Source organism: Crassostrea angulata, chromosome 5 (genome assembly GCF_025612915.1).
Source record: "Crassostrea angulata isolate pt1a10 chromosome 5, ASM2561291v2, whole genome shotgun sequence".
Classification (NCBI taxonomy): domain Eukaryota; kingdom Metazoa; phylum Mollusca; class Bivalvia; order Ostreida; family Ostreidae; genus Magallana; species Magallana angulata.
In genome coordinates, this window is record NC_069115.1 from 26,235,742 (window position 1) to 26,261,144 (window position 25,403).

A 25,403-nucleotide genomic window follows, 5' to 3' on the forward strand; every position below is an offset into this window, starting at 1 on the left:
AAAATAATGACCTGTCATAAAGTGTTATCAGTCTACTTCTTCTAATTATCCATTTATCGGTAGCCTTACCGATTTGAGTTTCTCTATGCGAGATCCCCTGATTTTAATTATATTGATAATCAATTAAATACCTGAGGAGTTATTATTATGTAATATTATGTATTGCCCCCCCTGTGCAGGATGTAGAAATATTCACTCTCCACACATTATACATGTCAGTGGCGTCGGAAGCAAATTGACTGTTCTGTTCAATGTTACATCTCGTAGTAGTTTCCATTTATATGAATCAAACCACTATTTAAAAGACTTGGACTAGGTTTTATTAAGCAACTTTGTTTTATGGATAATTTTCAAAAAAATGTTTTAAAAAATGCGATATCGACTTCTTGAGATACTCATCATTTAGTTCTCCAAGTGAGATTGCAATAAAAACTAATTATTTAACGGTTTCGTTTATGGTGGATTAATTGTCGACTAATTAAACTGCTCAGGCCACGTTCGTGTATGTGTATGTTACACATTATTGTCTTAATAATTTAAGTACGTGACAATGGTGACTATGCATTTAAAAACTACAGCAACAAATGATACAAATGTTCATTGTATATTTTATTTTATTTCATTTAAGAATATCTATGAAAACCATTATTTATTATTTCCATAGGGTACGTTTTCTCTTGGAGAAAACGTACCCGGGTACGTTTTCTCCTGGAGAAAACGTACCCTATAAATTAAATTGGGTACGTTTTCTCCTGGGTACGTTTTCTCCAGCATTCGTTTACACCATGTACACAGAAGAAGAAACTTACCCATTTTTCTTCACGCATATAAACTTTCCGAAATGCCGTTGGTTTTTAATTCGTCCTAAACTGCACAATAAACATAAAACGTCATCAAAGCAAAGCTTATTTTTGGGATTCCCGCTCTATTTGTAACCACAAAATAAATCGGGGTCTATGTTTATTTATATTTGAATTTTGATCCCGATGTCATTATTTCTCGTGGGATGTATCGATTTACCCAAAAGAACTCAAAAGGACCCAAAGGAACCCATATGGGCCAAAAATGAACTTAATTATGATGTTAGTGTGTATTACGATGCAACCGTTGGGACGAGCGCATCTTGTGATAAAATATGTTTGTATGTAACTATCATAAAAATAAATTATGAAATAGTATGGTTTTAAAAATCAATGCAAAAAATGCGTTTAAAAATTCAACATATCTTCTTTTTATTATCCACAATTTTTACGCTACATTATATAAGCAATACCTCAGTTTTTTCTTTTAAATGATTTTTGATTCTATGGGTACTGTCCTTTGAAAAAATTTAGATAATCGGAAATCAAAATGTGTACTTGAAATTTTTTTCTTATTTACCAGAATTTCCGTAAGGATTTTGCCGGTGTAAAGTGGAACAAGGTTAGCTTTTTGAAAAGCTAAGAAAGTCAACCAGCGGAATATTAATTTTCAGGTCAAAAGTGAATACACTATCTGTTGAATTAAATAATTTATATACAGTTTCCAGAACAATCATAACGGGTGCATAATTCATGTGAGGAGACTTGTAAGCGTGTAGCGGTAATCTACAGCAACTGTGCATGTTGTATTTTTAAATTGTAACTTTACAAAAACTGCTCTCTGAAATAAAGGTCCCTCGTCGAAAACCACTGTCATATCCTCTCAAAAATAAACGTATGCAAACCACATTCCGTGGCTGCAGACGATACCCGTGGAAAGAAGCATGACTGGTGATGCGCACTTTGACCTAGAAACTGATCAGTTTCATAAATTATTCAAATTTCTCAAACAGGGACTGTCTAATTCCTTCCCAGAATTCTAATTTACCGTATTGCGCATTTGCAGTTTCACCCTAACTTCGCGGGCTGACTAATAGTGATCCATGTAGATTATTGACCGGGAGTTATTTTTCGACGTAGAATAATGACACCCCCCCCCCCCCCCCCCGATCATTATTCTACGCAGAAAAGTGACCCCCGGTCATTACCGGTGTAACCGTGAAAACTATCGCTCAGTAAAATTGGTCTCTCTTCAATAAAACATATAGTGAAAAAAGCGACAGTATTCACTGACTTATGCTCATGCGTAGGGAATATTGTCGCGTAAAGCTGTGACGGGTTCCAGTTGATTTTACTGCACTGACTTCCTCTCCACGCTCCTCTGCTGCACGCATCTCTACTGCACCGACTTCCTTTACACGTTCCTTTGCTGCACCCATCTTTTCTCTACGCATCTCAACTCCACATATTTCCTCTCAATGCTTCTCAACAACACCAACTGCACCAATGTCCTCTCCCCATCCACTGCTGCATATATTTCCCTGCACTGCATCAACATCTCTGCTTCTAACATCTCTTCATGCGTCTCTTCTCCACGTATCTCAACAGCGCCAACTGCCTCTCCACGCATCTTGAATGCTTCAACATCTCCTAAGTCATCACATCTTCATTGCTCCAACTTCATCTTCTCATTCCTCTGCTGCACGCTAGCCTCTTCAGGTATTTCCAGACTTCCTCTCCAAGCATCTCCTCTACTTCCATTCCAAACAGTTTTGCCTCCAATCTTTCTTCTTTCAATGCACCCACTTCCTCAACGTTCATTCAGTCTGCTTCTAACACACCTATCTACTTCAAAGGGCATAACCACATTCTTTCAAATTTCTATCCATGCTGTTCAAACCTTCTAAGGTCTTAAATTCCAGAGTTTCGAGCATTTGTATCAATACATCAAAGCTGTCGAGCACTCGGATCACCATATGGCCAGTAAAATTAGCAAAGCTCCAACAGCAAAACTATGCAAACAAATCTCAAAACATGTAAAAACAGGTCCCCATTGGTTTTCTATTAAAAAACAGGCCATGCCTCAAGTTCATCAAGTTTTACAAAGGAATATATAGAGAACATCTTTCAAAATCTTCTCCTCAAAAACCATCTGGCCAGAAAAGTTAAAATTAAAATGGAAGCATCCTCAGGAAGTGTAGATTCAAGTTTGTCCAAATCATGGTCCCCGGGGTTAAGGTGGGGCCACAATAGGGGGATCAAGTTTTACATAGGAAAATATAAAGGAAATCTTTAAAATCTACTTCTCAAAAACTATCACGCCAGGAAAGCTCAAATTAAAATGGAAGCATCCCTTGGTAGTGTAGATTCAAGTTTGTTCAAATAATGGTCCCCGGGGGTAGGGTGGGGCAACAATAGGGGAATCAAGTTTTAGATCGAAATATATATAGAAAACATCTTTTAAAATCTTCTTCTAAAAAACTATCAAGCCTGGAAAACTCAAATTAAAATGGAAGCATCCTCAGGCAGTGTAGATTCAAGTTTGTTGAAATCATGGTCCCAGGGGGTATGGTTGGGCCACAATAGGGGGATCAATTTTTGCAAAGGAATATAAATAGAACATCTTTCAAATTCTTGTTCTCAAAAACTATCAGGCCAGGAAAGCTCAAATTAAAATGGAAGCATCCTCAGGTAGTGTAGATTCAGGTTTGTTCAAATCATGGTCCCGGGGGTAGGGTGGGGCCACAATAGGGGGATAAAGTTTTACATAGGAATATATAAAAAGAAAATCATTAAAATCTTCTTCTCAAAAACTATCAGGGCAGAAATGCTCAAATTAAAATGGAATTATCCTCTGCTAGTGAAGATTCAAGTTTGTTCAAATCTTGGTCCACAGGGGTAGGATGGGGCCAGAATAGGGGGATCAAGTTTTACAAATGAATATAAAGACAACATTTTTCAAAATCTTCTTTTTAAAAACCTTCAGGCCTGAAAAGCTCAAATTGAATGGAAGCATCCTCAGGTAGTGTAGATTCAAGGTTGTTCAAATCATGGTCCCCGATGATAGGTGGGGCCACACTACGGGGATCAAGTTTTACAAAGGAATAAATAAAAACATCTTTCAAAATCTTCTTCTTAAAAACTATCAGGGCAGGAAATCTCAAATTAAAAAGGAAGCGTCCTCAGGTAGTGTTGATTTAAGTTTGTTCAAATCACGGTCACCTGGGGTAGGATGGGGCAACAATAGGGAGATCAAGTTTTACAATGGAATATATAGAGAACATCTTTCAAAATCTTCTCCTAAAAAAACTATCAGGCAAGAAAACCTGAAATTAAAATGGAATCATCCTCAGGTAGTGTAGATACAAGGTTGTTCAAATCATTGTCCCCGGGGGTAGGGTGGGGCAACAATTGGGGAATCAAGTTTTACAATGGAATTTATAGAGAACATCTTTCAAAATCTTCTTCTCAAAAATTATCAGGCAAGGTAAACTCAAATTAAAATGGAAACATCCTCAGGTAGTGTTGATTCAAGTTTGTTCAAATCATGGTCCCCGGGGATAGGGTAGGGGGATCAAGTTTTACAAAGGAATATAAAGAGAATATCTATCGAAATCTTCTCAAAAACTATCAGGCTAGAAAAGCTCAAATTAAAATGAAAGAATCATCAGGTAGTTAAGATTCAAGTTTGTTCAGATCATGGTCCCCGCGGGTAGGGTGGGGCCACAATAGGGGGATCAAGTTTTACATAGGAATATATAGAGAAAATCATTAAGATCTTCTTCTTCTTAGGGTGGGGCAACAATAGGGGAATCAAGTTTTAGATCGTAATATATAGAGAACATCTTTCAAAATCTTCTTCTAAAAAATCAGGCCAGGAAAACTCAAATTAAAATGGAAGCATTCTCAGATTGTGTACATTTAAGTTTGTTGAAATCATGCTCCGAGGGGGTAGGGTTGGGCCACAATAGGGGGATTAATTTTTGCAAAGGAATATAAAGAGAACATCTTTCAAACTCTTCTTCTCGAAAACTATCAGGCCAGGAAAGCTCAAATTAATATGGAAGCATCCTCAGGTAGTGTAGATTCAGGTTTGTTCAAATCATGGTCCCCGGGGGTAGGGTTGGGCAACAATAGGGGAATCATGTTTTACAATGGAATATATAGAGAACATCTTTCAAAATCTTCTTCTCAAAAATTATCAGGCCAGAAAAACTCGAATTAAAATGGAAGCATCCTCAGGTAGTGTAGATTCAAGTTTGTTCAAATCATTATCAACAACTAAGCTTCTATAATGCATTACAAAATCTTGACAGTTTTAAAGTTATTTGTGCTAGAATTATTAAAGTGCCAGCCCCAGTTTTCTTGATTTTGTTGGAAAGAACTTTTGATACTTTACCACTTTTGTTAAATATGTCTTAACAAAAAATCAACTGATAAAAAGATTCCAATCAAAAGATATCAATTTTTTTTTATCAAATTCGTGTATATATATATATATATATATATATATATATATATATATATATATATATATATATATATATATGAATATGATAAATCTCTGCTCAATAGTGTTAGACTGACAAATTAAAAAATAACTTTTGCAATTACCATTAATTTAGAAACTGTACCAATGCGATAGGATACCGTACCAATGTCTATGCAATATATATTTAATTATGAAAATTAACATCCGCTGCTATGGAAACAGCGCCAAACAATAAGAAAAACTGAGAAATTGAAGATAATTTTGATATGCTTTTATTCCTGATTTTAGAATTTTTTTGCAATTGTTTTAGTTGGGAACTTGTAAAAATATATCTAAATTTTATTATTTACCACAAAAAGCTTCGTCATGCAACAGAGAAGTGTTGTTGCTATGGAAAAGATAGTTGCAAAAACAAAATCACACAGAAATTCTTACCTTTTGAAAAGTCCATAGCAACGAGTTATTTTTAGAAAATTTCAGATTTTTTTCAAGTGTTATTTAAGCTAAGGACATATTTTATATTTTCTCACCAATTGATTTTATATATATATTCGTTATAAGTGAAGAATATCAATTCAAAGATGCCTATCAATATAATTTTCCTTATTTTCAAGCTTCTTACCATAGCAACAGTTCTCATTTTTCACATTTAAATTCTTAATTACACAATCATAAAAGTGTTTACCAAAAATCCAAGATTTGCATTTATTTAAATTTAATGAAGAAAACAGATTTTAAAATTTCTGTTTAGTAACCATTGAAACGCTCTAAAAATATGCGTTTCTCCATGATTTTTTTTCTTTCTTTTGAAAAATGACAGCGATTTTCAATAAAATATTTTACCCTTGAAACCCCAAGTTGTGCACATTACTCACAATATGCATGTTCTCAAATAAGCATTAAAATGCCATTTTTACATCTTTACCCTCGGTTACCATGGCAATAGGACCACAAAGCAACAAATAAGTGGTGTTAGGCATTTTTACTCACCAAAGTCTATCAAATTGTCTAGTATGAAGAAAATCTGTGACTATGCGTGGCCACCGAATTTTGATTCTTACATAGAATTGATCTTAAATATCAAAAGATGATGATACAGTATGCTGGCAAAGGGAGATCACTTATTTAGAAAGTGAAAGTAATACCTATACCTGTGACTAGTAATATTGTGCTACTACATGTATTTAAATGCTTACCTATATTGGTCAACATCATAATGATAATTTATTTAACTTAGGTTTTATATATATAGGGGATATGTATGAATATGACAATCAGATTTTTAGTTATAATCAGTTGAAAAAGAGATTCAACTTAAAAACAAATTTTGTTCAATATCTCGGTCTAACACAAGCATTACAAAATTATGTGAAAGTATTAAATATACCGTTAACTAAGAATTGTAATATTGGTTACCCAAATACAGTAGAAATATTTTGTAGATCTAAGAAGGGCTGTAGTGACATGTACAACCTCTTGATATCAAAGAAAAGAACTTTTCCAAAATCAGAAAAAAATGGATATCAGAAATCAAATTAACCCAAAAACAATGGAGGAAAATTTATAGTCTGCCCTTTAAGTGCACAAAGGATTCAAAATTACTGTGGCTTTAATACCAACTATTACATAGGATCTTGCCAATCAATTATCATTTACATAGAGTAGGGATAGTAAATTCTCCACTGTGTTACTTTTGTCAACCGACCCCTGAGACAATAGAACATATATTTGTTGACTGTTATTTAGTGAAAGAAATTTGGATTGATTTGGAGAAATGGATGACAGATATCTTTGGTTTACAAACAAATTTTGACAAATATTCAATCCTTTTTGGGAAATTTGATAATAGAGATATTCATAGGTTTGAAAATTTAATCATTCTTTTCACAAAACAATGTATTCTGCAAACTAAAATGAAAGCATCAAGGCTAAATGTAGAAGCATTAAGAAATCTATAACCAGAAGACTGTTTATTGAAAAACTTTTGCTTCTGAAAAACTGTAATTATCATTTGTTTGATATTTATTGGAAAGATATATTTCAACGTTTGGAACATTCATCACCATCTATATTCTCTGTTTCTTATTGATTTTTTTGGTTTTTTTGCTCTGTATCTTTGAATTTTTCCTTTTCTTTTTTTTTCTAAAAAGAAAACCATTTTCACATATATTTATATACCACAACTTGTTCAAATTATATTGTAACTATTCTGAGAAGTAATACATATATGTACATATATACTTTATATCAAAATATTGATTATAACTATCAAACAAATACTATGAATTTAATGTACCTGTGTGTGTGTGTGTGTGTGTGTGTGTGTGTGTGTGTGTGTGTGTGTGTGTGTGTGTGTGTGTGTGTGTGTGTGTGTGTGTGTGTGTGTGTGTGTGTGTTGGTTTTACCGATGCTCCGAGGACGCGAGTGTATAAAAACACCTTTACTCCGAGGACGTAAATTTCTCCCGAGGACTTTTTTCGGGTCCTCGGAAAGATTCTGTCCCAATCAACTCAAAATGACGAAATATATCATGTGGTGAAATTTGGTGAAAGTCCTCAGAAGGTCGGTAAAATGTGAATGTGCGTTTCCCGGTCACACAGTTTTATCGGACGCCATAACACACACTTGTTGTTTTCGATGCACGCGCATCTCGGCGGCGGAAGTGATGATCAATCAAGATCTCTGGAGGTCGTAGTAAGTATTTGCAATATTTTTATATAATATAGATTGTTTTATCAATGGTTTAAGAAGCGAAAGTGATAATTAACAATAGTTAGAATATTCTTATACATGTTTAGTTGTAATTCAAACGCGGGGGTGTTAAGGAAGCATATGGAATCTGAGTTACATGTAATTCCGTGAAATCACAAATCTTAGTTATTATGTACATATTCAAATATCTAAGCAACGAAACGGAGATCAAAAACAAATACTGAAGACAATTTTTTTCCAGAAATTAGTTTGTATTACGTAGATTTACACATTGATGACGTCATGACTAAAAATTGAATGTCGTGTGAATTTGATCGAAAAACATTGTAAACATATTCAAAATATAACTAATCTAAGAACTCTAATAAAGTATTGTGGTGTGATTTATTGAGAATTGAACATAAAAATACTTGGGGAGATGTTAGTTTTATCAATCATTCGCTAAAAGGTATGTAAATTTGCTTTTATTTCTCGGCCAGGCTTTCCTCTGTCGTTGTTTACGATATAAAAATCCGACTAGAACAACACTACCCCGTATATATTGAACTTGAAATTTTATACGTATCGTTAGTTTGATCAATGCTTAAATTGAAAATAGCTGCTAGAATCCCATGTTGTGTGTTGTTTTGATGCAATTTGCCGTTTTCCGTGCAAACTATAAAAAAGTTGGGAAGGTTTTTCGAGAACCGGATAAATAACTTTTTAATAAGGAAGAACATAGAATTCTAGCAGGGGTTTTGATTAAACTAAGATGTTTTGCTTTCACTTGTTATGTTTATTTTATTTTTGAAACCGCGGGGTAGTGTTGTTCTATCTCATTTTATGTTAATGAATATACGTAAGCTATTTATAGTTGTCACGTGATAATGCACCAATGTGGCAGTTATGTACAACCCGATTTTATTGCACTGACATCTATTTTAAAGGATAATACTAAGTGTTTGATCTTATTCAAAATATTAAATTTCACGATTTTGAATATAACAGTCAAAATAAGACGCTAAATTGCCCATATGCTTCCTTAACACCCCCGCGAACGTAAACAAATCCAAATGAAATGTTTTGAAACCTACATACTCTCTATGATTATATTGATCTATAGTTTCATTGTGCTTAGTCTATCGTTTAAAATCTTTTTATCCAGTTCAAATTCTTTATTCGATTAGATTAGTATATACCATACAAAGAATTTCTTTATTTTTTTAATTACAAAACACTAATTCCATAATTTCAGTTACAAAACGAGAGAAAATGTGCTGTTTGAAGGGCATGGTCATTACATTAGCCAAATATTTTCATATTTTGATGTTTAGAATACTTCTTTGAGGAATTTTCATAGCCAGCAAAAAATTGATTCACTCGTCCGATTATAAAGTGATAGAGAGCTTCCAAATCCTAGTTATATAAACATATATCAAGCCATGATTTCGGTTACATATTAAACGCCGAGTTCAAAATGTAATTATTTTTTAAACAAATTCTAATGTATCAAACCCTGATAACTGTTAATTTGTGTTAAAAACGAAACAGCAAAGATAAAACAGAGTTAGAAACAGAATATTAACTGGATTATTTAACAAAAAGTTCTGACATCTACCCTCCTGCCCCTCCCCCCCCCCCCCCCCCCCTGAATAAATAAATAATAAAACACTATCATACTGTGACTGATATTGTACCAGAAAATAATATACAAACATGTTCATTTATTTTAATGTCATTAATGATTAATATAAAGTAAAAATATATATATATATTATATATATAAAATATATAATATATAAATAAAATATTTATTTGTTTTCAGAAACTATAGAATTTATCAATTATAGTGAAAAACACGTGCTTTTTTAAACTTTAGTTATTATCATGAATTCTAACGCATCTCAAAGAAATATTGGTCATATAGAATCCTTAAAGCTGCTTTGTCCAATTTTTTGGTTTTTACAGTATCAAATAATTTTCCATACAAACCAATTATCTTAGAAAGTTATACACTTTCTCCTATTTACACCAGCAGAGTCGGTCTCCTTTCAAAGTTAGAAATATTCAAAGTAAAAAAATTAATTTCTTTTTGGGCAAATGAAAACACAAACCAAAATGCATCATGGAAATGTTTAGAAAACGGAACCGTTTAATTTACTAATTTCACAAACTAATTTCACAATATTTTTTAATACATGTAGATATATTAATATTCATTTATTTATTTAAAATTAAGCCTATTGTAGTTGTAAACTGTGGCTATCATTCATGTGCGTCGCGGATCTACAGTGAATCAGGGGTACCCCCTCTACCTCTGGAAATTTCTGCATTTTAATTGAATTTTACTCTTATACTCCCACTGCACAAAAAAAAAATTCTCTTACACCCCTGATTGTGGAAAAATGCAGGGTCCGTGCATGGCTCGATAGTTTGTCAGCCCGAATTTTCGCGAATCCTTTAAAAAACATTCGTTTTAACATAATGCTATTAAGAAAAAGATTTACATCTATGTAAATGTCAAGATATATATTGTGAATTAATGGCGAGTTGATTATTATATCAATCCCCATGTTTGTTTACATATCGGAAACATCCCTAGTACGAATTAATTTTTTTTTTCGTCAGAAACGCCGCCACTGTCCAGCGGGAGAGAAAACTGTCAGTTGACCATAGCATCACAAGTTACTGTGGATTCTGGTTATTTTAAAAGTGAAAATCATGAAGAACTTTCTTGTATTATTTAGGGATGGAGGACGGGTGCCATGTTTACATTCGCAACGTAAGTAGGTCAGACTCGGTCAGATTACAATATTCAGCTGTTACACATACTTGATACTATGATATATGTTAATCAGCTGTTCAAGTTCCTGCATTTTTTACTAGGGAATAACAGTTAATATAATATATTCCATGTTGAACTGTGCAAGACGAACTTCTACACATGCATGATCTATGAGTAATGTAATTGCAGGTTTTGGTAAATGTGAAATTAAGAAATACCGGTAAACAGAATGAATTTAAACATTTTCCAATCATGAATTAACTTTATCCATAAACAGGTTAGCATATCTCAACCTCAAGGCTTAATATTTTAGACCTAAATCATATTTGATAGAAGATGTCTGTGTATAAAACATGAATTTTTATGCTTTGAACATGTTGAACAGCTGTTGAACATGAGGCAATTTATACATATACTGGCGTGTGACCAGTTCTCGCCGAGTACCATTTCTCACCAGTACATTGTGACGTCATTTTATCAACACATAAAATTACAGACGAAAAATGACATCACAATGTACTGGCGAGAAATGGTACTCGACGAGAACTGGTCGCACGCCAGTACTTGTTTTAAAATACTGTCAGATTTTCCTTCTTGGCAAGAGTCAATGATTAATTATGTCAGCTGCTCACTAGACTCAGTCGGCTGGTCACTTAAAGGCAGAACATTTTACAAACGCTCCCTTTTTTACCTGTACAAACTTCAAAATAATGCCGCTTGTCAATCAAGTTTGAAGCAATCGTACCCATGAAGTTTGATTGCAGTGATCGTCCGAGCGTGATCTGGCCAAGTCCACCAGGTCCGTGGATTTCTGTTTACTAGCAATTTACAACGTCATCTTTGATATCTTCCATCACATATAAATTTTTTACATAACTGGTATTATCATTGTTTTAAAAAAAATAATTATTCAGTAATTGAATGAAAATACAAAATTTATATTTGAATCATGTTGAATGTATATTACCTAATAAATTCCACAAAGATGAATGAGCAGCCCAAAACATATAAAGTTTCTTTTTTAAAACAAACTTATGAGCTATTAAAGCTGTATTTACTGGTAACACACTCAACTGGTCACTCGAGTATCCAATGCAGAAAAAATGAAATTCCAATATCATTTTTTTAATTAAAGAAAGTAAACATATTCTAAAGCAACATTGTCTAATGATGTTGTCCATACTTAACACCTCTGACATATATACATTTATATACATATATAGCATTCCTTATTTCAACCTTTTTATATAAAATCTTGTTTCATTGGTAACAAATAAATTGGCGAACTAATTGTACCTAGCTGAAAGGTTTATATGATACAACTGTAACTAAAGATTTTTATAATGGCAAATGACTTGATTCCTATAAAATGATAAATGAACATTATATAGAGCCTGTTTGGGAGGGTAGCAGCAGAGAGAGAGAGAGAAGAGAGAGATATTTAAATTATCTTAGTCAATGACCCAATTGTTATCATTAGTCAGCCCGCGGGCTGACTAATTAAGTTAGGATGAAACTTCAATTGCGCTTGCTTAAATTGGTATTCTGGGAAGGAATTATATAGACAGTTCGTGTTAGAGAAATTCGAAGAAGTTATGAAACTGGTCAGTTTCTAGGTCAAATTGCGCATCGGAAGACTGCCAATGGGAATTGTCTGCAGCCACAGTCCAGACTCCGTGTACCGTATATTTCCCGACCTCTTAGTGAGATTGGAAAGTAAATATATTGGTAGTGGTTTGCGACGAGACCATGAAATTCATAGAGCTATGTTTGCAATGTGACAACTTTAAGCATTAAGTAGGTGCGCAGTCATACATTGCATTTTCACCACTACACGCTTATCTCCTCACCTACATGTACAGCCATATAAAAATAAAGGTGCAAACTAAAAGTGAACCCGCATATTATTATTGTTCTGGAAACTATTTATCTTGTATTTTAATAGATTGTGTATTCTCTTTGGACCTAAAAAATAAAAATTCCGCTGGCTGACTTTCTTAGCTATTTAAAAAGCTAACCTTGTTTCAGGATTAAATAATCCAATTTATACTACTGATAGTCATAAAGGTCTTTAAATTCTATTTGTTATTATAAAAATTCCATAGTTATAACTAGCATTTGGTATTTTCATTTTTCTGTGTTACTCATTTTTCATCTAACACTGTATTTTGTAAAGGAATCATTAAAATAAATATGAAATGATTACAAAAAAGGTACGTAATTATATAAGACGTTTATGTGATTTAAACAGTATGTCATGTCCGATATCAAATCAGATGATCTCAGTTGGATGCTATTTCTAAACAATAAAATGTTTTCTTTGGTGCTGAGTCATGTGGATACAATACCCGCAACGTTACTTTTTACAAGATTAACAGACGGATAGTATTCACGCATAATAGATTCTGAATAGGATTATAACGCACGGTAGAACAGTATATACTCGCATGATACGATTGGATTGATTCATGATAAAAAAAGATAAAATTAATGATGTTCATAATTGTTTCAAATGCTCTTCACAATATACCTTATAATTACTGTACAGAATTTTATTTACATTTATTGAGTTGTTAATCCTAGCTGCGTCATTTATAGAATATACAAACATAACAAGTTAAAATTTATTAAGGAAAAATATGAGCTTAAATGATCAATAATTTATCAATATTGGTAACATTGTTTTCATTACCAAACACCCCAGCCAATCACCGCAAACATATCTCATCTCGACATCAAATCACATGGAAAATAGCAGGTTTATTTAAGTAAACAACCTCCGATCCTCAGCAATATGTTCGATAACTCTTAATTATCTGGATTTCTTTTATTTGTACCATAAATCTGACTTTTTTTACACACAATGTTAATTAGTATTCTACTAGTGGGCTAGTATAACCATTAGTCACACAACTAAATGCTTCATGGCGTAGTGGATCCACGGAGCACTTCCACTAATATACATGTACATGCATGCCACTGATGCACCAGTACTTTTTTTTGAGCTCAACTTTTTTCTTTATTTTATTATATCCATCATACTAGGCAAATTTGCAATAACTTTGTAAAATGCATGGACACCATCTAAAAATTCATTTTATTTCATTTATAAAGGTTGATAGAAAAATATCATTGTTATGATATGAAAAAAATACTTTGAGGCTGACGATCTTAGAACCTTAAAATGAAACTCTTGTTTTAAATAAGTATAAAATCGTTTATAAGTACCTTCTTTTTGTAAAAAGAATGCATCAAATAACGATCGAATTGTATTACATACAAGTTAATGCTTACTGATCAGTTATACACTCCGTACGATTTAATATATTCAACCTATAGGTAAATATGTTACCTTGTTCCTAAGAACTTTGATTGCTAACATTAATCTTTCATTTCCATTGCTTAAAATGTGATTTACATGTAATATTTTATTTTATTTTAGTCTAAAGAATTTAGAAATTAGTATGATATAATGCTGGATTGTATATTGTATATTAATTGTTTGATAACTTATCGTATACGGCGCACTGAACGACTTGTAACTTCAAAGTAAAGTACTTGCATGTAAAATGGTACCAAAGGTTTAACGCGATCGAAAAAATGGAAAAACTGTTAGAATTGAACAATATATAAACCTGATAAGATTAACACACGATAGGATACTAGGATTAAAGCACGGTAGAAGGTTATATATACGAACGATACAATAGGATTGATAAACTGTACAGGATAGGATAAGACAGGATAGAATTGTAAAAAAATATGTTGCAGGTACTGTGTGAAAGTTATAACACAGCCTAGCATTGCTGATAAAAAACACAACTTGCCTTAGCATGTATTTTTTTTTCTGCAACGCTAGATACCTTCATAGCCAGAATGAAGCACCAAAGAAAGCAATAAATCGTTTAGATAAAATATACCTACAGTTGAACTTCGATATCTCGAACACTGATATCTCAAATACAATTATGGATATGTCGAAGTGATTTGTAAATCACAACCACTTATTTTTTAAAGTGTGTTACCCTCGATATCTCGAATACTCGGATATCTCAAACTTTTTAAACAGTCCCATTTAAGTTAGAGATAACGCAGTGTGACTGCATTTACTTGCAATGAAAATTAAGGTAAAAAAGTTTATTGTCTCTTGAGACAGTAACTATATCCTGAGGTGAAGCCATGGGAAATAATTTCTGTCAAGGGGGACAATATTAACTCGCTATTGTCTGAATATAGTCGGTAAATACTGTAGATATCTTGTTATACATTGTACCAAAGAAAACTTTATTTGTCGGTGATGCAGATTTTCTTGATGGTAAACAAATTAGAGTCAATCATCAGACTTTGAATTTAACATAGCAACTGGGTTTACAACAGAGGTGTTCTGAGATTAAAAATGAGGGAAATCAAATGCTGCCAGTGAATGGTTTCTATGACTTTTCACAATGGGCAGATAGCAAAGAAACTATTTTACAGTTATTGAGTAGCATATGTTTATTCTTGTGATGCATGACACATGACTTGATCCAGGGCATACTCACAGTACTGCCTATACATATTGCTTTTTGTTTGAGATCATTCATATAAAGTAATATAATTGTAATTTTATTATTTAGATACCGAGTATTAAAAAAAACACTTTTCAATTTATTTTTTAGGAACATAAGCAGACCAGTCTATTTGTTTTCTGGGGGATATGACGATAGGACCATATCTATAGCTGTGTGATGGGAGGTGAATTTCATCATGACCTGATGATGGAAGAAGTATAATTGACAGAGTATCATGGAATCCTTGTAACCAACCTTTTCTTGTTGATGTGGATTTTTTAAATCAAGGAAACTGACTAAAAAAATGACATGCTAAAGGATCAAGAAAATGATTCCAATAAAAGAATTAAAAAGCCATTTCACCAGTTAAAAGTGTGGATGATATTCAGTGTGTTCAAAAGGTTCAATATATATATACACAAAAATGCATTGATTAGGATGCAAATTTGATACAGATTTAAGAATCATACAGTGTCAAGATTCATCAATAGTGTGAAACAATTTATCAATAATATGGCAACATGCGACTGATATTGGATTAGACATCAACTTATGAGGTACGTATTTTATATATATATTTTAACGTGTTTAATATGCCATTTTAGTTAAATTGATCAAGGTAGCTAGCTTGCTTAATTGGTAACGTTACATTAATTTATTAAGATTTAATCTAAAAAGTACGTAGCAAATTCATACAGGTTCATTTTTGGTACACGCAATTATTTGCAAGTTGTATATTTAAGAAGTTTCTACCCCTGATATTAGTCTAAGATTGACAAATGGGCAAAAAAATATGTAATATACTTGATGAAAAATTATGATTTAAAAATTTTGATTACCTAATTCAGTAAATATGAACAAAAGTCACAATCTGCAGTTCACAAGCCTGCAGATACATGTACCGGTACTTTAAAATGTTTAACCACTGAGCTACATTGATGCACAAGACAGGCTTGAATGCTGAATCTGAGCCATTACTAAGGTTTCAGATGCTGGATGAGGTTAAGATTTGTAGAGCAGGTGTAAGTCTTTGGTGCAGGTGCCCTTTGATAGCCATTTCTAAGTTACTACTGGTTCTAACTTCACCAAACTTGTATGGATGGTGTGTCTTATACATGTAATACTGATGCATCTGACAGGCTTGAATGCTGAATCTGAGCCTTAGTTTTGGATGCTGGAGGAGATTAATTTTTAATAGCTGGTTAAAGTTTTTGGATCAGGTGCCCTCTGATGATTTTATCTTAGTTATTACTGCCCCTAACTTCACCAAACTTAAATCATATGGATGATGGGTCTTATGATACTGATGCACCTGACAGCCTTAAATGCTGAATCTGAGCCATATATAGGTTTCAGATGCAGGATGAGGTTTAGTTTTTGGAACAGATCACATGTTTTATAGATAATAGCTTGCATAGTTGATTTAACTATTAATATAAATTTATCACAGAGGAAGCAGCCTTATCTCTATTATCAAGGATGCTGACAAAATATATCTTTGTAATTTATTATTACTGGTCCTAACTTCACCAAAATTGTATCGATGATGTGTCTTTTGATGCTGATTCACCTGACAGGTTAAGATGCTGAATCTGAGCCATAGGTTTTAGATGTGAGATGAAGTTTAGTTTTTGGAACAGGTCACATGTTTTAGTTATAGATACATGTTATAGCTTGCATAGTTGATTTAGCTATAATATAAATGAATCACAGAGGTAACTTCAGAGCCTGATCTCCATTATCAAAGATGCTTAAAAAAGCTCTTACCTCACTCAAACTGCTTGATGGATGTGTTTTCTGTTAAATGATATAGCATGATTCCTATGATATAGTATTGTATGATATGATACACTATTGTTTTATATGATACAATATTATATTATTTACTATATTGTAAAAAGTAATATGATAACAATATGATATTGTATCAAATGTTTGTACATTATGATATGATATTGTGTCATGATATCGTTATGTATAGTATTGTATGATATGATACAATATTTATATAATAGTGTTGTGTTGTGCATGTACTATGCCTAATTATTATGCCTTCTGTCAGTTTGTCACTATATATTCAATACTCATCTATTTTCGCATAGTATCAAAGGATTTATATAGCGTAAGCATACTATGCCGAAATAGAGCACGGCGAATATTTTCCACGAAAATCTTTCAAGCGCCGACAGCGGGATTCGAACTCACGACGCTAAAATCATTGATTCTAGCATGAAGCCCATCGCGTTACCGCTACGCTATATTAGCCGTTATTATGAATACCGGTATTTAGGTATATAAAAACTACATATATACGACTGACATCAAGCAATTAAAATTATTCATTTTTCCAAAAAAAACTTCATTATTGACGGTAATTTTAAAGTTAAAGTTTCCTATAAACTTTTGAACAAATTGATTGAACATTTTTCAAAGAAATTCTACATGAGAATCACAAAAACGCTTTTTTAAATGACGCTTGATAAAGAATGTTCAAGAAAAAAAATTCACTGAGATTTCGTCTGCTAAACATTTCGAGTTTTCTCGGTAAGGCAAAACGTCTCTCTATTTCTTAAAAAGAACATAAACCTTTGTTGACTTTTTATTGTACAACAACTTATTGATTAAATAAACAATCAAATCAATTGATTACCGTACACGTAATTTGAAAACAACAACAAACGCTTGCTTTTCCGGTGATTATTTTAAGGGACTTGTCAACACTCGAACGTCAGAGCTACTTATAGCAAAGCACGTCAGTATATTTAACAGTCGGCATAATAATAACAATAGTGTTGTGTTGTGCATGTACTATGCCTAAATAGTAGTCAGGGTTTGATACATAGTGCACTCGCCTCCGGCTCGTGCACCATGTATCAAACCCTGACTACTATTTAGGCATAGTACATGCACAACACAACACTATTATATAAATAGTAGTCTGACAGGGTTTGTTACATAGTGCACGAGCCGGAGGCGAGTGCACTATGTATCAAACCCTGACTAGGGTACCTTTTAGGCATAGTTACATGCACAACACAACACTATTGTTATTGATTATTATGCCAAGTGTTGTATATACTGACATGCTTTGCTACAAGTAGCTGTGATGTTTGAGTGTTGTCCTGTCCCAAAAATAATCACCGGAAAAGCTAGCATTTGTTCTTTCAAATTAATTTCAAATTCATCGATTATTTAATCAACAAGTTGTTGTACAATTAAAAAAAATCAACAAAGGATTATGTTCTTTTTAATTAAGAAACGAGAAACGTTTCACCTTACCGAGAAAACTCGAAATGTTTAGCAGACAAAATCTCATTGAATTTTGTTCTTGTACATTCTTTATCAAGCGTCATTCCAAAAAGCGTTTTTGTGATTCTCATGTTGAATTTCTTTCGAAATTGTTTAATCCATTTATTCAAAAGTTTATCAAAACTTATATAACTTATAAAATTATAGAGATGTTTAATAATGAGATGTTTTTGGAAAGATTAATAATTTCAATTGCTTGATGTCAATCGTAAGTTTCTACGTTTTATATATATAAATACCGTCAGATGCATCATCGGATGCTGTAGCATAACAGTAACGCGTTGGGCTTCAAGACGCAATGCTTTTATTGCAAGAGTTCGAAACCCGCTATTGTATCAGATATGATACAGTATTTTATAATTTGATATTGTATTATATAAATAGTGCCTGTTTGGGAGGGTAACAGTTGAAATTGACACCCCGAGAAAACCATCGTCAGCCGAGGCGAAGCGGAGGTTGACAATGGTTTTTGAGGGGTGTCAATTTCAACTGTTATCCTCCCAAACAGGCACTATTTATTTTGTTATACTGAATGTCTTAATTTTTAAGAAAATTTTACTGCTTGCATATAGGAATAATGTGAATTCTACAGCGAACCGTAGGCGCATAATTTTCGCGCATGTAACAATTTTTAATGTTACCTGTTGCTAAGTGCGTTGCTAACGGTGAGGGTAATAGAAAATATTATTAACTGCGTCTTAACCAATCAGATTTCAGTATTTAACATGAAAGTATAACAATATATAATGAATTACTATGTCACATGATATGATATCATATGATATCATACAATATTGTATCAAATTATACATAAAGCTAGTATTGTGTATCAAATATGATACAATTACATACATGTACAATATAATACCATTCTATATTCTTTCTTTTATATTGTTCTTAATTTGATTCTAGAACTGATATTTTGTATACTGGTAAAAACTTTTTTTTAGTCGGTTAATATTTCAAAATAAACCTTGTATCTAGTTGTATTTTCAAATATATACCGTTGATTCCTTATTAGTGCAAACCCCTCTTATTTTATGCGAGTACTTACATGTAATTCCATGATCTTGCAGTTGTGTATTTAATAGCTAGTGTAAAATAACTTCTATCCTAATTTCTTATAGTTCAAAACTCTCAGAAAATAATAGTGAGGTTTTAAAATCCGCTTTGGGTGCTTCTCGTGTCATTTTATCCGAATATCAATTCCTTGTGTTGAATTACATGTAGGAATCTACAGTAAATTGATTAAAAAGATAACATCTGTCAGGTTTCCTACTTTGTGTTAGTTTCCGAATCCCTGAATTTATAATCTCACCATCTACAATTCTGCTGTTTGGGATACAACTACATGTATGTATACATACATCGATCTTACATGTATTTACATATAAGTACATGTAAGAAAATGTGTCAATTATACTCAATGTTTAGCCAATCTCAAAATTACACTGAAAACCTGAGTTCAGTTGCATGTACAAATGTTAAATACTCTTCTTCTTTTTTTACCCCTACAAGGCCTTTTATTTGTACATTGACTAAAACTAGAATTTTATTTTTTAATAGTTACATGTATTTGTTACTAGTTATTGTTTTAAAGTTGATGTAAAAATACTATGTTTAAATGTTTGTAATATTTCTTTTTAGGAAATCTCAAGAAAAGAGTTGGACATAATACCAAAGATATGAATGGAATACAAATGGAAAAGAATCACCATGGCCCATACTAGATGCAACTTGAAGTTGAACACTTTCGTGCAATTTATAATAACTGCATGCTTGATAAATTGGAATGATAAGTTTTCAGTCCATACATATAACTTAATTTGATTTTGGGAAATTTTATCGAAGCTGAATTTAAAATTGCATGTGAATGTTTATTTTTGTATGTAGTCAGTACATATTATATTGTGGAATCATCGTGGTTGTGGGGGACCAATGTTCATGGCTTTCGTGAGTAACTGGCTTGCACACAAATTTACATCCCCTTGAATGTATACACAAGCAAATATTTAGTATTTATTGATAAAATAGAACTTGCTACTGAAGAAATTACCTCCCCATGAACTAGAAACAGTTTGGTAACCAATGGACATTGACCCCCACAAATAAAAATGATTCCACAGTACTACATGTACATAGAAATTATCATAATTAATTTAGCTTCTAAAAATGAACATGTCTGATATATATTTATTTGAAATCATTTAAATTTTGTTTAAGAATGAATTTGTTACAGAGAATAAAAGCATGTAATCTAATAACAAGGTTCATTTTCATTGTATATTGGGCCACTTTTTTATTAGTTGTTTTTCAAGAACGACTGACCAAAATTAAAAAAAATACTACAATACCCGGTATGTATAAATTTGTATCAAAATGTGTCTTTAATGTTTATGTTTTTTGATCTACAGACCAATTAAAAAAAAAAGGTCTTGAAAAACAACTAATAAAAAATAGCCTTAAGGGGTTGGATTGTGGGAGAACATTTAAGAGGGTTCGATGGTCATGGCCATTTTTGGACTCTATTAATCTTCTTTAGAAGGAGCTCTATAGTATCGATCAGACCCTACCTAACACCGGGTTAACTTTTGGGGTTTACTCTGGGTTTTCTTTTTGAAAATTTGGGTCCACTCTGGGGTTACTTTGGGTTTACTTGGAAATTGCTTTTGAGGTCAACTACGCACTGAAGTGTGAAGCAGACCTGTCTTTTATCTTACTATCCTACTGTCTGTTATTCCTGCCCTATGTATATTTCGAATACACATTTAGCGTCTGCTTTCAGAGGTATACCTCTGACCGGGTTTACTCTCTGGGTTTCCTTGGGTTTACTCTGGGTCCACTCTAGTAAACCCAGGGTTTAGTTGGGGTTTACTTTCTGTTAGGTTGGGTCTGATCGGTACTGTATAAACAATGTAAAGTCATCATGGCTTCTGTCTAATATAATTATATCCAACTTTTAAGGTACATGTATATGCGATTGGTAATTTGCTGACTATTAAGCCTTCTTAATTATAAATTGTAATTTGAATATTCATCTAAATGGCATGTATATGCAAACATCGAGTACTCTTCTGATTGCATGTGTTAACAGATCAAGTACAAGCACAGGGTCCTTTGACTGCATTTATATAACTCAAGTACAAACACAGGGTCCTCTGACAGCATGTGTACAGCTCAAGTACAAACACAGGGTCCTCTGACAGCAAATGTACAGACTGGTCAAGTACAACAACAGGGTCCTCTGACTGTATGTTTACAGATCAAGTAGAAAGACAGAGTCCTTTGACTTAATGTATACATATTAAGTACAACAACAGGTTCCCCCTTACTGAAAATGTACATATATTTACAACCAAAGGACAAGCTGATCTAAAGTTTTCTCAGTGTTAAATATTCAGTGAACCTGTGAATATTAAACATACGTATGTTGTACCCCTACTCCCTACCCCCCGAAAGAAAACGTGGACACCCGAAGTTAAATGTAGAGTTGAAATAGGTACATGTACTGTTAGTGTACATGTAGGAATATGATACTGTACATGTAATAGCAGAAGAAAGCCCATTCAATAACTCATCTAAACGACGCCTGTAATTAGGGTCTTCCGTTTCCAACGGAAGACCCTCTTGTTTTTCTTCGGTTTCTTTTTATTATTATTTTATTTTTTATTTTTTTTCTGACTCCTACTCGGCTTTATATCTCAAAAAGTTTTCATCCGATTTCAATAAAATTTTCAGAGCTTTTGTAAAGTTACCGTGCCTCAAAAATGTTAAAGTTTCAGCATTTACGTCACTTCCGTTCAAATTTGGCGGCCATTCTTAAATTTAAAAAAAGTGATTTTGTCCGAAAGAAATCTCCGTAAACTTTAAGGATATCGCTTTGTAATTTTTACTGATGATAGATGTATCAATTCTATAATGTACTGGGGGGTTTAAAATTTTGTTCATCAATTTTGCTCAAAACCGGAAGCAGTTCCAATTTTTGGAAATTTTCATTTTTTTTTAACAAAATAAGACAATACTACAGTCTTATAGAACTTGCCATGGTGAATTCAAATCTGAAATCCGTTTGACAATCGGACGATGCATTACAGAGATATCGGGGTTTAAAAATTGATTTTTCCGGAAATTTTGATTCCGCGGCCTTGGTTTAAAAAATAGCGTAATGTTCAAAGTAAAATTAACTCGTACCAAAAATAATTGTTAAGTCGTACCTGAACACATTCGGATTTTTTTTGTTCAGTCGTTCTTAAAATCGGAAAGGTTTTTGTTAAGTCGTACCTAAAATCATTCGTATTTTGTTAAGTCGTACCAGGAATATTCGATTTTTTCATATTTTTATTTTAGTTACTCTTGTTATTGGTTTAAGAGCTTTGCTTCTTACAGGAACTTCCAGCTTTACTTCCGACATTAACGGAAGACCCACTCGTTGCTTTGCAACGAGCTTTGCTCTAGTTTCATTATTGTATTTGTATTATAGCGAATTTTCATTTGTAATCTCGATCTGCCAGACCATGCATGTATATTTGAAAATATACAATGGTTGTGCGATAACTACGAATTTTAGTATTAACGAACGCAATGAAAACTTTCAACGAGTATGTAAGATAAAAGACGATTTACGCTTGCCAATATGAGAAAATTTAGCATAGATAAGGTCGAATAACCCACATGGAAAAAGTCATTCAAATAAACAGTGAATTATTTGATTATGAAAGATATAATGATAAATAAACTGTACATATGTCAAATAAGCGAAATATTTACAGTTTAGGGATACAAATTGAATATCTAAAAAATTCAGTAAGTACATGCAAGTTAACAACAAAAGCCCCAGCAGGATTCGAACTCGTGATGTACGGACATTTATCACTTATCTTCATCTTAAGTCCGACATTTTATCTATTCGGCTATTGGATAATTTACATGTTGCCGTCGATAAAACGAAATATCCTTTCGTTCAGAGGTCAGCCATTTTGTTATGATTTGTTATTCCACCTTTGATTTTCTTACGAATAGTTAGGAGTTTTTTTCTCGAAAATATATAAGGAATATTATTAAACTTGGAATCATTCTTTGAGTATTATGAGGTGATAATTTTGGTCGGGGCGGGATCAAATCAAATAAAGCCCGAAGGGCTTTATGATAGATTTGATCACGCCCCGACCGAAATTATCACCTCATAATATTAAAAGAATGATTCCTTATTACTTATATAGTTTTATGCCATCGTACGATTAAATATACATTGTATAAATATAAATAAGCAAACCCCGCTGGTGCCTCAATTTGGCGTCAATTGTATTATGGGTTATATAGTACAAAATCGGTACGTAGTGTTATCACAAGCAAAGACACTGGAAAATGTAAATATATGCTGTGGTTTCATTAATATTCAAGGGTATCAATTTTCGTGGATATAGTAAAAATCACAGGTCTGAAAATTGTAATTGTACAAATACAGGGTCTCTGAATGCATATACATATACAGATCAAATACAACCACAGGGTCCTCTGACTGCATGTATACAATTAAAGTACAAACACAGAGTCCTCGGACTGCATGTGTACAGATCAAGTACAAACACAGAGTCCTCGGACTGCATGTGTACAGATCAAGTACAAACACAGAGTCCTCGGACTGCATGTGTACAAATCAAGTACAAACACTGGGTCCTCGGATTGCATGTGTACTGATCACCACAGATTAACTGTAGTATACGAACTACACTGTGCACAAGTATTTTTTTAGTACATGTACATTTACAATTTTATTTTCCTGAGCCGTCTTCAAACCCCTGTCACACCGGAGCTGCGTTCTCACGGCGATCCCGCTGCGTCCTTAAATAATGTAAAACGCCAAGGTAAACGCAGTAGAGTCTTCTTCAGCGCTGTAACAACATAACTACATCTTCGTCCGTCGCGGTGGGATCGCCTTGATCATTTAAGAACGCCATGCGACGGCGCGCACTTTGAACATGCACAAAATACGCGCCGTGGCTCGGCGTTCTAAACATGCCATAAAAGCGTAGTGAGGTCGCCGTGACAGCGCCGTAAGATCTCAAACAGCGCCACGAGAGCTCCGTCGGTGCGCTCAAGGAACGCAGCTAATCGCAGTGTAGATGCAGTGATAAGTTAATTGCTCTTGCACGGAGAACTAACGGAGTCCTTTGGGATCTCACTGCGTCTCTATCGCGCTCTCAATGCGCTCTCACTGCGCATCTAAAGCGTTTGAACAAGTTGTTTTCCATTTGGCTGCGTTCACTCAGCGACCCCAAAGAGCTGTTGCTGGTTCATAGCGCTCTCGTGACGTTTTTTCTGCGTTTATACTGGGTTCCCACGGCGTTTCTAGTGCGTTGTCATCAGGACCACGAAAACTCGAAAAATGGTTGCTGTACAATAGCAAGCAATGTAATAATTATCAAACTGGATGTAGATGACTATTTAAGAAGCAGCATTTGCTAATATTCCAAGACCAATCGATGGACGTAGATGGAATTCACGCCATTTGGTTCTGATGTTTTCACATCTTTTCAATGTTTTCTAACAACAAATAACGGATCTTTTTTGTAGACCTGACTACTAAGAGTTTAATCCTAGTCCTTCACAAATTGTTTAGAAGTAACTATGTTTCAATTACAATGTACCTTATCATAAAATCAAAACAATTTTTAAATCATTTATATACTAGTTGTAAATTCTTATTTGTTTCCCATACAATTGTACAAATTAATATTAACCTACCAAGAAGTAAAGAACGTCTTGTGAGCGCAGAG

At 33.3% G+C, this 25,403-nt stretch overlaps 1 protein-coding gene and 1 long non-coding RNA gene across 7 annotated transcripts in view; one reads left to right on the top strand and one right to left on the bottom strand.

Annotated features, from left to right (window-relative positions):
* LOC128183593 (dentin sialophosphoprotein-like) overlaps positions 1-962 on the bottom strand; it is a 193,202-nt gene extending 192,240 nt beyond the window's left edge. For 3 of the 5 annotated variants that reach the window (XM_052852692.1, XM_052852693.1, XM_052852694.1), the window contains exon 1: positions 810-962. In XM_052852692.1, the coding sequence (XP_052708652.1) occupies positions 810-827 (18 nt within the window). In that variant the 5' untranslated portion in view covers positions 828-962. The remainder of the gene's footprint in view (positions 1-809) is intronic. The other 2 variants (XM_052852689.1, XM_052852688.1) reach the window with 1 other exon arrangement.
* The window catches only part of LOC128183595 (uncharacterized), a 49,008-nt gene extending 28,114 nt beyond the window's left edge, over positions 1-20,894 (top strand). The window contains exons 1-4 of one of the 2 annotated variants that reach the window (XR_008243629.1): positions 7,717-7,986; positions 10,612-10,765; positions 15,427-15,875; positions 20,275-20,894. This is a non-coding gene — a long non-coding RNA (uncharacterized LOC128183595). Of the gene's footprint in view, positions 1-7,716; positions 7,987-10,611; positions 10,766-15,426; positions 15,876-20,274 lie in introns of those variants that run through there. The other variant, XR_008243630.1, reaches the window with a different exon arrangement.
* The last annotated feature ends 4,509 nt before the right edge of the window (positions 20,895-25,403 follow it).